We start from the raw sequence: 16,517 nt of genomic DNA, 5'->3' as shown, positions 1-16,517 counted from the left end.
AACAACTGCATGCTATATTATATCCAAACAATGCTCGTTATCTTAGACAAGATGGCTTCAGAATAGTGGGGACTAGCCGTATTGATACCGAAAAGTTTTCTACACACGCGGTAGCTTTTTCGTAATTGTATTGTCGAATATCCTACGCAAATATCCCTACATCCACCTCTAATGTGTGGGAATAATCTTGTTACACGCTGCGTTAGGTCAAAACTCAAATGACAGTTCAAAATCTATAATCGATTATCTTAAATTATTTATTAATTAGTAATCGGGCATTCATTATAGTGTTTAATAAATAGTTAATTTAAGTATCATTATGGATAAATTAATGGACAGATCAATTAAAGTGAATGTTGACATAGTTCGCTTTAAAAATAATATAGCTTTCTATTTTACAAAGTAATAAAGTGCAAAACTTCTCTCTCTCTCTACGTCTTTAAAACAGTTAACAAGTGTTGCCAGATTAGGGAATTTCCCCCTAGATTTAAGAGTTTCTCAACCAAGTTAGGAGCCAAATAGGGGGAAATAATATTTAGGGGTTTTTTAGGGGAAATATTAAAAACACGCCAAATACATTTTTTTGCTATTGTCTACCACGTTCTTGATTTTTGAACTAAATGAAAGTACGAACACATCGTAAGAATAGGATGCGTGTGGTTAACTGTTAACTAAATGTATATTCGTTTAACCAAAAACCGAATAAAACTTGAACCTGTCAATCCATTTTCTATTACAGATACTTTGCGTAATGCCTTTCGTTGCCCAAAAATCCCAACATGACCACCGCTTTAAAGAATCGCGCCATAGCCCATGCCACCATCCGCTTGGTGAAGGCATCCTAGGGGATTTCTGGGGGGGGAAATCAAATTAATCTAGGGGTACGTTGCCGAGACCATCTGGCAACACTGCAGTTAACAGACGTCAGTTAATAGTTCACACTTAACAGTTCACAGCTGTCATTCTTCACATTGGCGTGCCTTGTGATTCATACGTTGTTTGAAACTAGATTTCTGATTTTTGGAGACAGGAAGCCATTTTGTTTTTAAATTCAGCCACGAAACAGGAAACAATCAGCGTATTCCTTTTTGTAGATACTCCGTACTAAATACTGGTTAGTCGCTGCAGCTTCAGGAAGTAAATGCTTGTTTGTTTTCGATACTCGTGTTAGTAAAATGAACGACATATTGAATAACCAAAACTAGTGCGTGACGTGGAATAATTTTAAGTATTAGGTAAGTAATCACTTTTACTGGCGCATAAATGCGTGGGTACTGTTACAAACTATTTTTCTTAGGGCCATTATAAATCGTTATTTATACATCTAAATAGCCTTTTAACAGATAGATTCAGATATTCTATCAATATCAAAAATTATAGCACGTCGTTTAAGTACCATCCAAAAAAGCAGTAATGTTGTTTCGAATATTATTAACGTAAGAGTAAATACCTCGCTGCCATCTTCTATACACAACGTGGTATATTTTATTTATATGACGCATAAGATGCTTGGACCTGTATATTAAAATATTAAAAGAACCAGTGTAATGAAATTAATACTGAGACAGTTATAATTATGTATGAATTAAAATGGACAGCCATCTCCCTGTTTTATAGGTGCTGTCATACAAACATAGACATGAGTGTGATCATAAGGCTGCAGAATCTTCCTTGGTCAGCCAATGCGCTTGATATTAGGAATTATTTCCAAGGCCTTTCTATTCCGGAAGGGGGAGTGCACATCGTAGGTGGAGAACTTGGCGATGCATTCATAGCCTTCAGGTAGCTATATGACATACTTCATAGATTTATATTTTTACATTACTGTGATATTTTCACTTAAGATAAAGTGCTAATAGCTGATCTCCTCAAAATTTTGAAGGTTTATCTACTTAAAGGTGTTTTTATTAAAAATAAAAAGATAAAATTAAAACTGTACATAAATTAAGGTAAAATAATTGAAACATGCTTTATATTTTTGAATGTCTATCTAAACTATATTAAAATTAATCACAAAAATATTTATATTTATTGTTATTCTATTTTGATTTATATTCTTGAAAGCTATGTAGGGAATATTGCATTCTTCCCAACAAAAACTACATTTATGTGACAGTCATAACATCAATCAATATTTTTTTACTTCTTAATATTAATTCTAAATGAAGCGCAAGGTATAGTAGCTTATTACTTAGATCATAGCAGATATAAATATTACTTATACTAGATAACTTACAAGATCAGTCCTTTAAAGCTGTTATATGGTAAGTAATTTCTATAAAAAATGATAAAATCAGATAAATCACACTAGAAGTTCACTCCTATAAGACAATAACAATTCTTAAACAATGATAACCTGGTAAGTACTAATTACATAAAGTAAAACAACTCCATTTTAAAACATTTTGTACTATATATAATATTTTAATAATCAAATGTTTTTTTGCTGTAAATAATAGTACCTTCTGTTTTATTAGATTTATATGACACGCTACATATCAATTAAAAATAATTAAGAATAACTATACAAACATTGGGTTATAGAACATCTATGAAAACTAGTAAAAAAACATCATAATCAAGAATGTCTTGAGTTAGCAGATAACAATGAAAAATTTGTGGGCTCAATTGTTAGTGTCAATGTTTTGCGGGCTTACATAGCATGGTTTCCACACAGTTTGTTAGCTATTACTATGATATACCTGCATATCATTTAAGATAATGCAGCTATTTTGAACAGAATTTACCTCAATTTTCATGCTGTGGCATGATGGGGCAGTTTCAAACTTATAAGGTAGTGTTGAATGAATGAATCGTTGAAAAATAATATTTAACTTTTAGTTCAGTATCTTGGACTTTGACTGACTGTATATCCTAATTTACCGGATATTTTGAGACTCTACATAGAATTAATTTGCAACATAGAATCAATTTGTTAGCATTTTAATTATAATGTAATATGGCTGGATAACTTAGGAAACATTGGAAATTTTAGGCACCTTTAACAGTTATTAGTAGTTCTAGATATGTTCTAGTCATGAAAAATATACCTACATGTTGCTTGAATATTCCATTGTCCTTATATTCAAATTTTGGGTTATTGGGTAATATTCCTAGCTGCTGCAATAACTTAGTTTTACAATCCACCATATTAATCTATAGATTGTTAAACTGTTCAAAGGTTGTAGAAATGAAGCAAATACGAAAAAATCGTGAGTAGAGACCGACTTAGATCTTTTCTTTAGTGCTTTGCTTAGATTCTTAAGTTTATTTTATGATTGTTACTGCATAAAGAACATAAAGTTGCATATTGTAAGTAATGTTGGCTATGTCTTAGGTTGATAATACTAAGGTTGACTTAATGTATCTTTTTATAACTGAGAACTTGCTGAACCAATTTTAAGGACTTTGTGTATATGCAATAAACTTCTGAAATAGACAAAATACATTATTTAACCAGGTAATACAGTTGACAACTCAACTAGATACACTTCATCTAAATATAGCTGTGTAAAAGGTGAAGATATTGTGATCTTTATGCAACACACAGACATATATTCTTAGTATTTAATATTTCATGAAAAAGATGTCTGGAGTTCCAAGGATGAGCATGGAGAACGAGTATAAATAAAAATAATATCTGAAACTAGTACATTTAAGATATACATTGTAAGCCATTATTCCTATATTGAAGACGATCTATATAATGTACCTGTTTAACTATAGTTGGTATTATGTAATAGCGTGTCCACCAAAGTATCTAAAAAAATATTTGCATTGCAACTCAAGCCTAAAGGCACAGATTCATGTACCTCCATAATATTTGAGAAGATATAGGTAGGTCCTCTGAACAGCAGAATATTGTTGTATCCATAAAGTTATAATATATTAACTGTCAGAACTCAATTTTAGTTAACAAAAGAAATAAGTTCATATTTTGCTTCGTTTACTCAAACTCCTAAAGGAGTTTATTTTAAAAAAGATAATAATTGAATCACTTGTATGTGATAATTGTATTCAAATTTATTGAACGGAACTGTTAAAATATTTAGGTCGAATAGGGAAATTTAATAAAAAAAATTTTTTCGAAACCTTATCCTCAAAAAAATTACGTATCGTACAGGAGGATTTTTTTTGCTTAAAGCAATACTCTTCTACGTTTTAAATTTGTTTTACGTTTCTTCAGTTAGTTTTTTTAAAAGTAACGCCCATAGTGCATTTCTCGAAAAATGTTGTGTCTAGATTTACTGCATAATTTCAATACGACGTGAATTACAAATTAATTAGAGTAGAGTTTGCTAGTGAGACGACCTGTAAAAATGGTTCTCTTAAACGAAAAACATTGGTGATATTTCTTTGGCAATACGTTTTGCTGATGTAAGTCGTTTTGCTACCACAACTGATCCAGATATATCCTGTCATCATCTGAGCCCGAAGCAGATGAGGCACAATCGTCAGGCTCAGCTTCAGTATGTCCTCGTCGTCGCTGTCGTGGTGGCATCTAGACTAATTTAAGGTGTGTTCGATTACACCATTGCTCATATGCATAATGAGCTATATTTGTCAAGATTTTTAAAACCATTTCAGTTGATTTATTATCCTAAAAACGTGTAAGTTACATAAATTGATTTTTTTATATTATATTAAGTTAAAAGGTTTTAAAAATTCAAATTAAACATAATTTCAATAACTCGCCAAAAGAAATAATATCAGGGCAAGATACCTCGTATAAGTCGATATGACGCATGCCAGTAAATACGTAAACAAAGGTCAAATTGTTTTTGTAGTAATTATCATTCTTAAATGTCACAAATACATTTATATTCTAATGTATATATTAGAATTGTGATCATATGTCAGGCGTTCATGTTATTTACAGGCATGGTGCGTCATCGTCGATTCGACTAATCTGCGACTGTTTTGTGTCACGTGATTGACATGTCAATATTTTTTATGGTCGATTTTATTATTATTTACACCTTATTTTACCCTACCGCTTTTAAAGCCATGTTTTACACAGATTACTCTAGGTACCCCTTTTTTCTTACAATCCTTATAAATAAAATTATTACCGAAAGCTTCGTGATTCCTATGTTGTAGGCTTAATTCACACAGGGGATTATACTATTAAATGAGCCGATATTTCGTAAAATTTCATGAAACGTCAGTGCTAAACTAACACGGGACAAACTAGACAGCAGATACGCTGATTTGAGGAGGTGGATCTGCCTAACTACGTAAATATGTGTGAGGGAAAACCGCTGTTTCAAGCGCAATCGTCCTACTAAGATGCTGAACTTAGCCCTAATGTTTAAAAAAATGTTATCTATCTATGTTGGTAGGGCTGATGACTGGCAAATACTGTTTAGTGATTATTTGCACTATAATTTATTGTTGGTCATCTTTTATTTTATTTAAATATTTGTGGGGTACAAAACCCATGGTTCAGACTATTAGTATGTCGAGCTATTAACAATATTTGTATACATAAATCGATATTTATTTATGTATTTCATTCAAAAATTGCTGAAACATACATTTATCAAAATTGAACGATGACGCCCGCCGTGGAGACACCGGCATCATCGTACTGGTCGGAGGCACGCTACATTCAAGATCACCACAGAATGAGTTACAACACGATTACTGCCTAGTAGGACTTATTGTTGATCGATTGTTGATCAGGACGTGGTGTATGCCCTCAAATGTGTTTTTATTAGAATTGCAATGATTGTCTAGTGGGTACGGCTCTACTTCTGTATCACGGCACTAACGCAGGTAGATTACACGTAAGCGTCTTCTTATCTATTCTGTCAAATTCCCTTCATTACTAGATCTAAAAAGATTTCGATTTAGATTCAACTTTTATAAAATATAGGCGTTTCCTGTAAGGGACAATATTTATTAATTTGTTGGAATGAAAATATATTCCTTAGAAGTTTTTTCGATATTTAGTAGGTATATTTATATTATATATATTATAGGTATAATTATAAATTAAATATATATTTATAAATAAAACTTATTTGTACTTGCGGATGCTAGACTGCCTAAAACTAAAATTCTTCTGAAATAGATGAAGTAGTGTTTGATGTAGGGACATTTTTATATGTGTTGGCCGGATCGTAGGATTGATCATTTCATGAAATAGTCAACTTATTGGTTGATTTATAAAAAACAGTCTGTCGCCACTATGCGCCAACCGAAACTACACCTGCGCCTTTAATTAATTGCGAATATCAACGATTGGTCATCTCAAGTGTCCATGTGATCAGTCGTATATTATGACTATACATTTATCTATCCGGATTTATGTAGGTATCAGGTTTTCAATCTTCCTGGAATATGTGTGAGGGGCCTGGCCAACCGTCGTGCACGGGTGGTGATGACTGTAGTTAAATTCATTTACATCACAATGTTGTATGTATATTAATTTCAATCACCTTGATCGAATGCGAAATAGTGTTTTGTTCTCACTGTAATCTGAGCGTGCTCCGAAATCGTCCGTGCCTGCTGATGATAAGATGTTATTTTACTATTATGACACATAGGTCCAATATATTAATTGGAGCTTGATGTAATGGTTACAGTACCTTACAATTTACTTAGCGATTTAAAAAGTGCGGAAAGTTTCTTGTCAGCACTTTTCACCCGCTCTACTGTTCCTAACCTAAGGTAGCCTAAGAGTAAACTAAATGAATAAATAAAATTCGATTTGAATTATTTTATGAACTACATAAATTTTACTAGGCGGTTACAAAATATACAACGCTAGCTTATAAGACACCAGCTGCAGCCACAATGGCATCGTAGGTAAGATTAATTTTTGTGTTGGATTTTCGCCGTTGTATTAAGATTCCTCCAAGACTTCAAAGAATTTACCGGAATCAGCACTACTCACAATCGAATAGTTAAATTATGATGTGGAAACGCAGGCGCCTATACATGAGCGTAGTTTATTGAAGTATCGAGTACTTAACAAAATAATTGAAAGTTTGATTACCTTTAATGTAAGCAACAAGGTAGATGCGTTTCAATTAGTTCTCAAAGGATTATATTAAAGTGATATAAATTCTTCCTGAAGTTGTCTTCAGGAAGAATTTATATTTCTTTGTAGAAATTCCATAAAGTTATTCTGCAGACCTGCAATTGACCACCGTCTTACTGGTTCTACTTACGTCCTACAACGCAGTCGGCGTAAACTACGTAGTTCAGTTGGTTTCATGATACAAAGTTATCTAGCGGTTTGGAGCGAACTCTCTTTCATTGCTAAATGGAGTCAAAAAAATATGACAAAAGTGCGTGCGTAAGTTGCACATGTCAGAAGCGAAACTTCTTTGTAAATTAATTATTACTAAGATAAAAGCCGCAATATATGATCACTCTATGTATTTGTATATCTATATACACACTGTATACGTGCTAATGATTATATCAATAAATAATCTGCGTGTTACGTGTTATGCGACAGAATTACCATCTAAAATTCTAATATGTAACTACTAAAAGAATACATCAACCAACAGCGTGTATTTTTTCTCGATCTCCCTTATTCTCTCTCGATATTTCTCCCACCTCTCCATGGCACTGTGCGTGATGCGACGCTCGCTCTATCTCACTCTCTCGATTTTTCTCACTCCATGGCTATTTGCTTCATACTACGTTTGCTACTACTTTCTCAATCGCTCTCTTCCTTTTCTTCGACAAAAACGCTGCACATCTTCGTGACGCTAATATTATTATTGCGACTTATCCGTAAATATTTTACCCTACTGCGCCTAAAGATGTTTCAATTTAAAAGCAATTTACAATGGTACTGCGAACTAATAAGAAGAATTATTCAACATGGTAAAAAAAACTTGTAAACGTTGCCTGTATAATCTTGTAATAAATACAATATCTAAAAACATGCTAAACAATAACTTAACTCAATCAGTATACGAAACGTGATCAATAGTAGTTTTTACCTTTTGTGAAATAGTTATACCGGCAGTAGTAGCAGTAGAAGATGCTATATTTAATACGTGTATTTTAATCAGCTATTTCGTTTCAATTATTAATATATTATAGTGTATAGAAAGTGTATAAGTACAATAGAAAATACCCACTTATTCAAAATGTATTTGAACCGTAACTGTTGGTCTGTATTAAGTTAGTGGTAAGTATATCGGTCTGTATTTAATTTCGATATAGTTTTTGCAATTAAAACTGATTAATTACTCGGTGGATATTTCCAACAACTCCATGGAGACCTTTGGCCGAGTCGTTTTAGAAACCATCTTGTGATAATTGTTTGATGTATACATACATAATTATTTATCTACAGTGTATTTACGCGAATGCTTGACGGACTCCTACGACTTCGGCGTTACAAAGAGGCCCTCGTGAGTTGTGGTGCGATATTGCGCTTTTTAAGTATTCATATTATTTTCACACATGTATATCCATTACATAACATATTTTGTTATGTATATCATTGTCCTCCTTGTAACATGTGTGATGTTTGAGAGTAAAAATAAAATATGTCGCGCGGGACAGAACTTAGTACCTACTCGCGTAGATTGTCTTCAGTAGGACAAAAATGTATTACTGTGCTTATTGTAGACACAGTACGGGCTCTGGTTCCTGAATCTTAATCGATGCTCATTATGCCCTTCTGACGATCTTAACTAAGAAAAATGCAATTCAAAATTATCAGACAGATCATGAAATTAGATGTGTTAGTTACGTCAAAGCATAAAATCTATTTCTAAAAAATATTGTTTATCTTGCGTCGTTGCGTATTGTACGTTACGTAAACAAATCTATTACACGAAACTACTATACCACGTAAGTAGGTACTCACCCAAAGTTTTCTCTATTGTTTAGTTCTTTTTATATAACAAGGGAAGCAGTCAGAGGGCTCATTACCAACGACTTGCTACAAGCCACAACACGGTTACATGGAAATGCAATCTTATTACTTCATCCAGAATTAACAAATTCGATGCATTTCCCTCACTGCTGATCTGCGAATATCCCAGTTCAGGCAATTCTGCAAAGTGACAGTGACCTAATTAGTCTCTGTACGTTACTTAGTCACATTTTGCGAGGAACCGGACCGCTTCGTGATTCTTTTGTTGTATGTTTAATTCAGACTTAGTAATTTTCGTCAATGTTTATCGATTATTCTATTAAATTAGCCGACATTGTGTGGATTTTCAAGAAACGTAAAGTGCTAAACTAACATCGGACAAACCAGACAGCGTATTCTCTTATCTGAGGAGGTGGATCTGCTGATGAAAGTATGTATATATGTGTGAGGGAAACTGTTGTTTCAAGCGTAATCGTCACATTAATGAAATGCTGAACTTAGCCGGAAATGCAAACTTATAGAGTTATTATTACATTACTTAATAGATTTTAACAAATTTTTAACTTCTCTATTTAATCGATGCATTTCTTTACTTCTGATGCGAGTATCCTAATTCAGGCAATTCTCCAAAGTGATGGTGACCTTATTAGTAACTTGGCCACATTTTGCGAGGAATGGGACCCGTTGCGTGGTGGTAGAGCCTTAGCCTTTTTTTTATGATTCATTGCTGCAATATGTTACGTGGAGCATAGTGTAAATTGTAGAACCTCCTTACAAATCTTTTAAACTAATATTATAACATGCGAATAAAAAGAGTGCGGCGGTGTTTTTCTTAACTCATCTCTTTCGTTCTATGTTCTTTCTTTGAAAACTGTGTTGTATGTATAAATAATATATACTTATGAATAATTTTGATTACAAAATAATATAACTTTATTCATAACAAAATATGGTTGTGACAAAATTTATTTAACGGGTACTAGCGCCAAACTACCTAGCCCAAACATGCAAGTTTTGGTAGAAAATAACTTACAAACTACATTACTTGCCCGGAGCCGCTTTAGTAATTCTATCTTATCTCACGATGATACAGATGCATTTTAAAGTCAATTAGGCAATAGGCAGGTACATATTTTTTATTCATCAAATTCGAATAATTTGTCGTTTATGATGAAGTTAGTAACAATTTAATGGATAGGATCTATCAGAATCTACTTATATTTGTAATAAGTAATAATACAAACAACAAAATCGAAAAATGACTATCAATGTTATTTGTGTGAATTCTGCACATGGTCTGGCAGCAGAGTGTATTTTGTAACTAAATATATAAAGAATTCATATATAATAATAGAGTTATATAAATTTGATATTGGTTACAGCAACTACCTATAACATAATTTCAGTATTAATATGTGTATTTTCACGGGTTATGCACCTACTTATTTTTATACAAATATAACGCTCGTTAATTAGTATGTCTGGCATTAATTGGTGCGTAAATTGTAAAAATAAAAATTTCACGTTTAAAAAAGCAATTCTACCCGCTTTATATTTATTACGTACTAATATATAATATCTACAATTAGTTTACAAGTATAATTGCCAAGGTACTACAATAATAGGTACATTACCATTCATATACATAGACAAATAAATATTTGGCGTCATAAATTGCCAAAACGAACGAGTTAACTGGAGAAACCAAACACATGGTATTGATATTTTCTTCTTACTCTTAAAAATATAAATATAATAAAAATGTCGCTGTTGGTTGAAAATGCTAGCATGCTCATTCTTTAAAAGCGATGTTACGCGTTAACTCCCTTTCATATATGATAATTAATAGAAAAAGAAACGCTTCAATTTTATATATAATTGATAACGTATCATTGAAATCATACCTGTTTACACCTGGCTGCGTAGAGGTGCGCAACGGCAACCGTGATATTTTAAAATCATTATGTAAATTGCCATGATGTAGACAATATTTTATTTAATAAAATAAATGAACGAGATTTTTTCTGAAAAATCAATTAAAACTAATTTGAACAAAATTACTAGCGGCCAAATTTTGATAGCCAACTTGGTAGATATATATTCTCCTACTTATATATAACGCATTGCTCCTGCAGCCGGATCTTAGATCATATGTGCATATAGTCGTGGCCAGTGTATCCGGTGAAATTCCGAAGAGTTTGATGATTAGATTTTTAAGCTTTTTAGAAAAGACAATTGTTATACTAAATAAAATATTAAATTCCATTATAATAAGATAATAATAGCCTTTCGATTGCACGTGTTTATAATATTTATTGGCGGACTGAAATATATCAGAAGTAAGTGAAGTATATCTTTAAAACTATATCTTACGTATATCTTTAAACGTGGCAGCAACGTTACTGTTTCGCTGTCAGCCGTTTGTACGTTCTTCAATCTTTCAATATTAAGTAAAGATACCAGCAAACATCGTGAACAAATATCTTTGCCCGCGCAGAAGCGATTTTTAGGTATCACTGGGAGGGCTGGGGGGGGGCGTGACGTGTCGATCGCGTTATTCGTAAATTTGATGACGTTTGTGACCCGCGCTGTGTACGATACTTTCTTTCTTTCCCCCACTCCCTTCCATAATGCTCAAGAAATTTGCCGGTATCTGTAATTTAATTTGCTGCTGGCGAGTTACCATACTATCTTTTGAACGTGTTCTAAAAAAATATTATATTTAAATAGTTTAATCGATTGGTATGAAAAGTATGAAATGAATATCATATAATTTTATATGACCTCGACACAGGATAAATTCTTTAATATTTTAATCAAAGAGTATGTTAGTCTTTGTGTTCATTTGTATGCCATAGATTTAAATAAACAATATTTTCTGTACTTTAATTGTCTATTAAATCAAACTAATATCTATCGTATAACTCGTATTAAACACAGATTAATTAAGATTCACACAAGTAACTACATAAAATAACTAAATAATTACACTAAAAACACCTTTATTAGATTTTAGACCAGTAGCAACAAGTAGTATAGATTGACAACCGATTCCAAATCTTTAGTTATGTTTTCATTGCAGGTCTTTTAACTATCGTTTAATTTAATTTAATTTTATAACTTGTAAAACAATTGAGTATTGACCATGTACAAAATTTCCTTTCAGTACTGACGAAGATGCGCGTCAAGGGATGATGCTAGATGGAGGTAAAATAAAAGAGATTCAAGTTAAGCTTCTTCTTAGTTCACGTTCAGAGATGCATAAAGTTATCGAAGCGGCGCGACAAAGTGTGCCAATTTTATCACTCACTACAGCGCCGGCGCCGAACGTCGCTCACGTGCCACCAGCCATACCTAAATCCGTTCCAGTCTCAGTACCTACTCCGCCTATTATCACCCCGTTCTCTGCAGCTCTAGGCTCCAACCCCTTAGCTAGCTTCGGAATACCAGGCCTCGGAAATCCACAAGAAATACCCCAACCGGCCGTTATAGAACCGCCTCCACCACTCATAAGTCCCTCTCACAGTCAATCCGCTGATGATGAGAGGGAGAAGGGAAAAGATGGAGATAAAATGGAACGCAAAAAGAAAGACGATAGGAGACGATCCAGGTCGCGGTCCAGATCACGGGACCGAGATAGAAAAGATCGAAAAAGAGATCGTAGAGATCGGACCCGATCACGGGAAAGGAGACGTCGCGACCGAAGCCGCAGCAGAGAACGTCGCGATAGAAAGAGAGATAGAAAAGATCGTAGCTATTCGCGTGACCGTTCTCCACGACGATCGCGTGACAAACGTAACAACGATAAGAAGATATCTCCGCAATCGTCACAAGAACGGGCAATGAATGCTCTCAGTGACGCTAGTCGCTCGCCATCGCACTATGCTAACAAGGCTGCAAACATTATTGGTATGACTAATCCAATAATGAATAACGGACTTCTTGCTAATTCTAACCCAGTAACTACTCGCTTCAATGATCCGTCTATGGCTGAAGCGTTGAATAAGCTGCAGGAATTGGGAAAGAAAAGAAATCCTAATGCATTCCAGGGAGAACAAAATGGTAATAAATTCTCTGCAGTGCAAAGTGGCCCTAATCAAAGAGGAGGTTTTCGTCGTGAAGGGCGCCGATTCGATAGTCCAGATAGTAATAATTGCTGTGTAGTCATTAAAAATGCGCCTAATCATACAAGTTATGGTGATGTTCGCCGCTTCTTTCCCTACATGATTGATAAACATGGCATTAAAATGATAAATGATAACACCGGTCGTCGAACAGGTACTATTTACGTACGTTTTTGTGACCCTCAGTCAAAACTTGCAGCTTTGCAAAGAAAAACAAATGAGCTTAAAGGTGCCAAAGTTGTAGTCGAGAACCTAGAGGACGATGTGTATGATTCCGCACTCGACTCGTTCTTGCCCTATCGGGAAGATAATGATGTTGAAGAAGACACTACCATTAAGACCGAAATGATGAACAAAAATGTCACGTCTTATAATGTACTCAAATTATCAGATTTACCGCACTATGTAAAAGAGCATGATATTATGAAACTGTTTAGTGACTTCTCTTTACTTTCGATTATAATGGACGATTGTCGTATAACACGTTCAAAAATTGCGTATGCTCAATTCGTTAAAAGTGAGGAGGCAAGAGCAGCATACGAGCGCAAAGATACTTATGCGTTTGGAAGACGTCAAGCGGCAATAACACCTTTGACTGAAGAAGAATATGAAGAAGTTAAACATAAATTTGACAAAAGCAATGCTCCGTCGTCGAATAAAACAGAAATGTCTCTACCTCGAGACCCGCGTCAACGTCGACAAGAAAATAATGGACCAATAGCCCCACCTGCGCCAATGATGATGCAAAATCAGCCACATGGACCTGGGTTCTTCCCCAACCCCTCATTCCCTCATAACATGACAGCCTTTTCAGCTCAGAATGGAGCTCAATTTGGTTTTCCTAACCAAGGCGTAGTTGATCCTAGAACCGCCGCGGCAAACTGGGCTTCTCGTCCGCAATTTCCCAATCAGAATGCGTCTTTTGGAAAACAAGGTCCGTCTGTGGTTAAAAACAATAATATGCCTGTAGAAACAGAGGACGAACCCCTTGACTCAGTTCTCATGAAAGGTTTGCCGCGCAACGCTACAGATAGAACTATTGTTCACTTCCTCTCCGATACTGGAGCCGTTCCTTCAAGGATCCACCTGATGTTGGACACAAATGGACTACCGTCCGGTGATTGTTTTTGTGAATTTAGATCAGAACAGGAAGCTAGACAAGCCTTATCAAAGCATGGTCATATGTTAGAAGGTTGTCGAATTACAGTAGATTTGGTTATGAAAAGCGTAGTTGAAGATGCTTTAGAGGGCCCAAAAGAACCAAAGAACACGCAAGGCTTCATGGGTAACGGCCCGTCGTTCTTTGAAGCTCAAAGAGGTGGGTTCGGGGAACCACACCATGGTTTTAGAGGTCGCGGTGGCTTTGACCGAGGAGGTTTTAGAGGTGGCTTTGATCCTACTCGTGGTGGTTTTGATCGCGGGCGGGGAGGATTCGATCAAGGACGCGGCGGATTCGAAGGTCGAGGTGGATTTGACCGCGGTGGTTACAGAGGTCGCGGAGGCTGGAATGAACGGGCGCGAGGCTTTGAAAGAGGCAGAGCGCGCGGGCGGGGCCGCGGAGTTTTCGAAAACGGTCCCCGCCCAACTGAAGATGAGCCGGACCCAGCGCTAGAGGACTTCGGAGCGCCAGGATGTGTTGTTTCTATGGAAAATGTACCGTTTAGAGCGAGCGTGGATGATATTTTAGCCTTCTTCGGTGATTTTGAATTGACACAAGATGATGTTATAAGGCGATACAACGAGCGAGGTCAGCCCACAGGTGACGCGCGGGTCGCGTTCAGAACGCCGTTTGACGCACAACGGGCGATCAAAACGCGACATATGAACAGTATCTTTGAAAGACGGGTTAGTCTCACACTGATGTAGCGTGAATCTGCTTGACCATAGTTAAGAATTAAAGTGATAGGGAGTGTAAATATGACCCACCGACATATGAGTGGAAAAGCTTAACTACATTAAGTAGAGAATCCGATTGTGAGAAACGTAACGAATTCTTAACTCTCACGTATGTTAAGCGCCGCTAAGTGAACCAGGATAATTGTATCGGCCCCTTTAAAATAATTGTATATAGTAATTTCACACTAGTCTTTTATAAGATATTTTAATAGTATAGGGTTAATCAAATAAAATAAAGTTATGATTAAATTTGTGGATTTATTTTTCCAAAAAACAACATCCTGACAATTTACATTGCAACATATAGAAGGTAACATTCTTATCTCATTAATCATTATAATTATTAATGCTCATATTATAACATTTCCAAGCTCAACAAAAACAAATTTTAACAATGAATGAAATTAATTAAAATTTATGAAAGAGAGCTGTCATTATTTCAAAACTGAAATATTGAGCAAACCAATTTTTCCATAAAAAAATCAAATAAATTTACTGCATCATCAAATTTATCTGTAAAAATTAAATCTTATTTCGAATTGACGTAGAAATAAAATTTAAGAATTATTACATTATAAGCAATATTTTATTTTAACTCGAAACTAAATTTTAATCGGTATAACACCACAACTATATGCTAGTACAGTAGTGTAACACAAATTGATTAAAAATACATATGTATTTGTACTGCGAAATATTTTGACAGCTACCCAAGATTATTTCATTATACTTGAAGAAAAACACTAATAATTTGTAGGAACTGTTAAAATTGCTCAAGATATTTATTTTAACAGTAGGAACCGGAAATTACGTTAGTCGAAAGTCGTTACCGAAACAAAGTGCTACGTTACTACTACTATAAGTCATTGTTTTTTTCCGATTTCTACTGTATTATATAATAAGACACGCACAGCGCCATCTATCAACTTATCAATGGACATACCGGGTTGCAAGACAAACAAAATATTTATAATAAATACACTGGAATAACGTTTATCTTATATTGTAATAGTCATCTAAAACAAAGAAAATACTTAAAAAAGTATGAAGAATGTTAAGAAGTCCTGAACTTTGGTATTATTACGCGATTTAAAAAGATGTAAAAAACACACCTTTGCCAAACTAAACTTCACTTTATAACTATTGTGATAACACATTAATAAAAACTTACATTTTACATAAATACTCGAATGAAATGTTCTCAAAAGTTTTTATATTTACATAAATCGAAGAATATTTCGCCAGAGATAATTTGCACCCAATATTAAGTAGCTTTTAAAGTAAAAAAAAATTAATCTATACTTGTGACATTTTACCTTTTTATACAATATTAAAGAAGTGAAAAGCATAAACCGTCAAAATAAATGTCTTTAATTATTTGTTAGTATTAACAAATAATAGAAGCACGAAAACTGTAGAAGTAGTTCAATACAAGCGCTCTACTGAATTTATAAAAAAATTCTAGTATGCAAATTGAAAATATAAAAAATGCGTCTGGTCCCAAGTAAAAATCAAAATGAAGAAAAATATAGTGTATCTACACCATGCGACAGAGCCAAAGGTTTTTGGAAATTTATTGATAATATACCAATATATTCTATTGGTTTTTCTATCTAAAATGCAGATTATAAATATACGAACAC

General features: G+C 34.3%; 1 protein-coding gene across 1 annotated transcript; it reads left to right on the top strand.

Moving 5' to 3' along the window:
* Positions 1–921: 921 nt before the first annotated feature.
* LOC123713836 lies at positions 922–15,114 on the top strand. The gene is made up of 3 exons (XM_045667719.1): positions 922–1,235; positions 1,618–1,782; positions 12,021–15,114. The coding sequence occupies exons 2-3, from the start codon at positions 1,640–1,642 to the stop codon at positions 14,842–14,844; spliced, it is 2,967 nt and encodes a 988-aa protein (XP_045523675.1). The 5' UTR covers positions 922–1,235; positions 1,618–1,639; the 3' UTR covers positions 14,845–15,114.
* Positions 15,115–16,517: the final 1,403 nt, after the last annotated feature.

Source organism: Pieris brassicae, chromosome 8, assembly GCF_905147105.1.
Source record: "Pieris brassicae chromosome 8, ilPieBrab1.1, whole genome shotgun sequence".
NCBI lineage: Eukaryota > Metazoa > Arthropoda > Insecta > Lepidoptera > Pieridae > Pieris > Pieris brassicae.
Note: the sequence above shows the minus strand (reverse complement) of the source record. Positions and strands in the feature narration are given on the sequence as shown.

Coding starts and splice junctions, on each gene's coding strand:
- LOC123713836 (XM_045667719.1), top strand. CDS start 1,640: ATGAGTGTGATCATAAGGCTGCAGAATCTTCCTTGGTCAGCCAATGCG. Junction 1,783..12,020: donor GATGCATTCATAGCCTTCAG/GTAGCTATATGA, acceptor ATTTCCTTTCAG/TACTGACGAAGATGCGCGTC.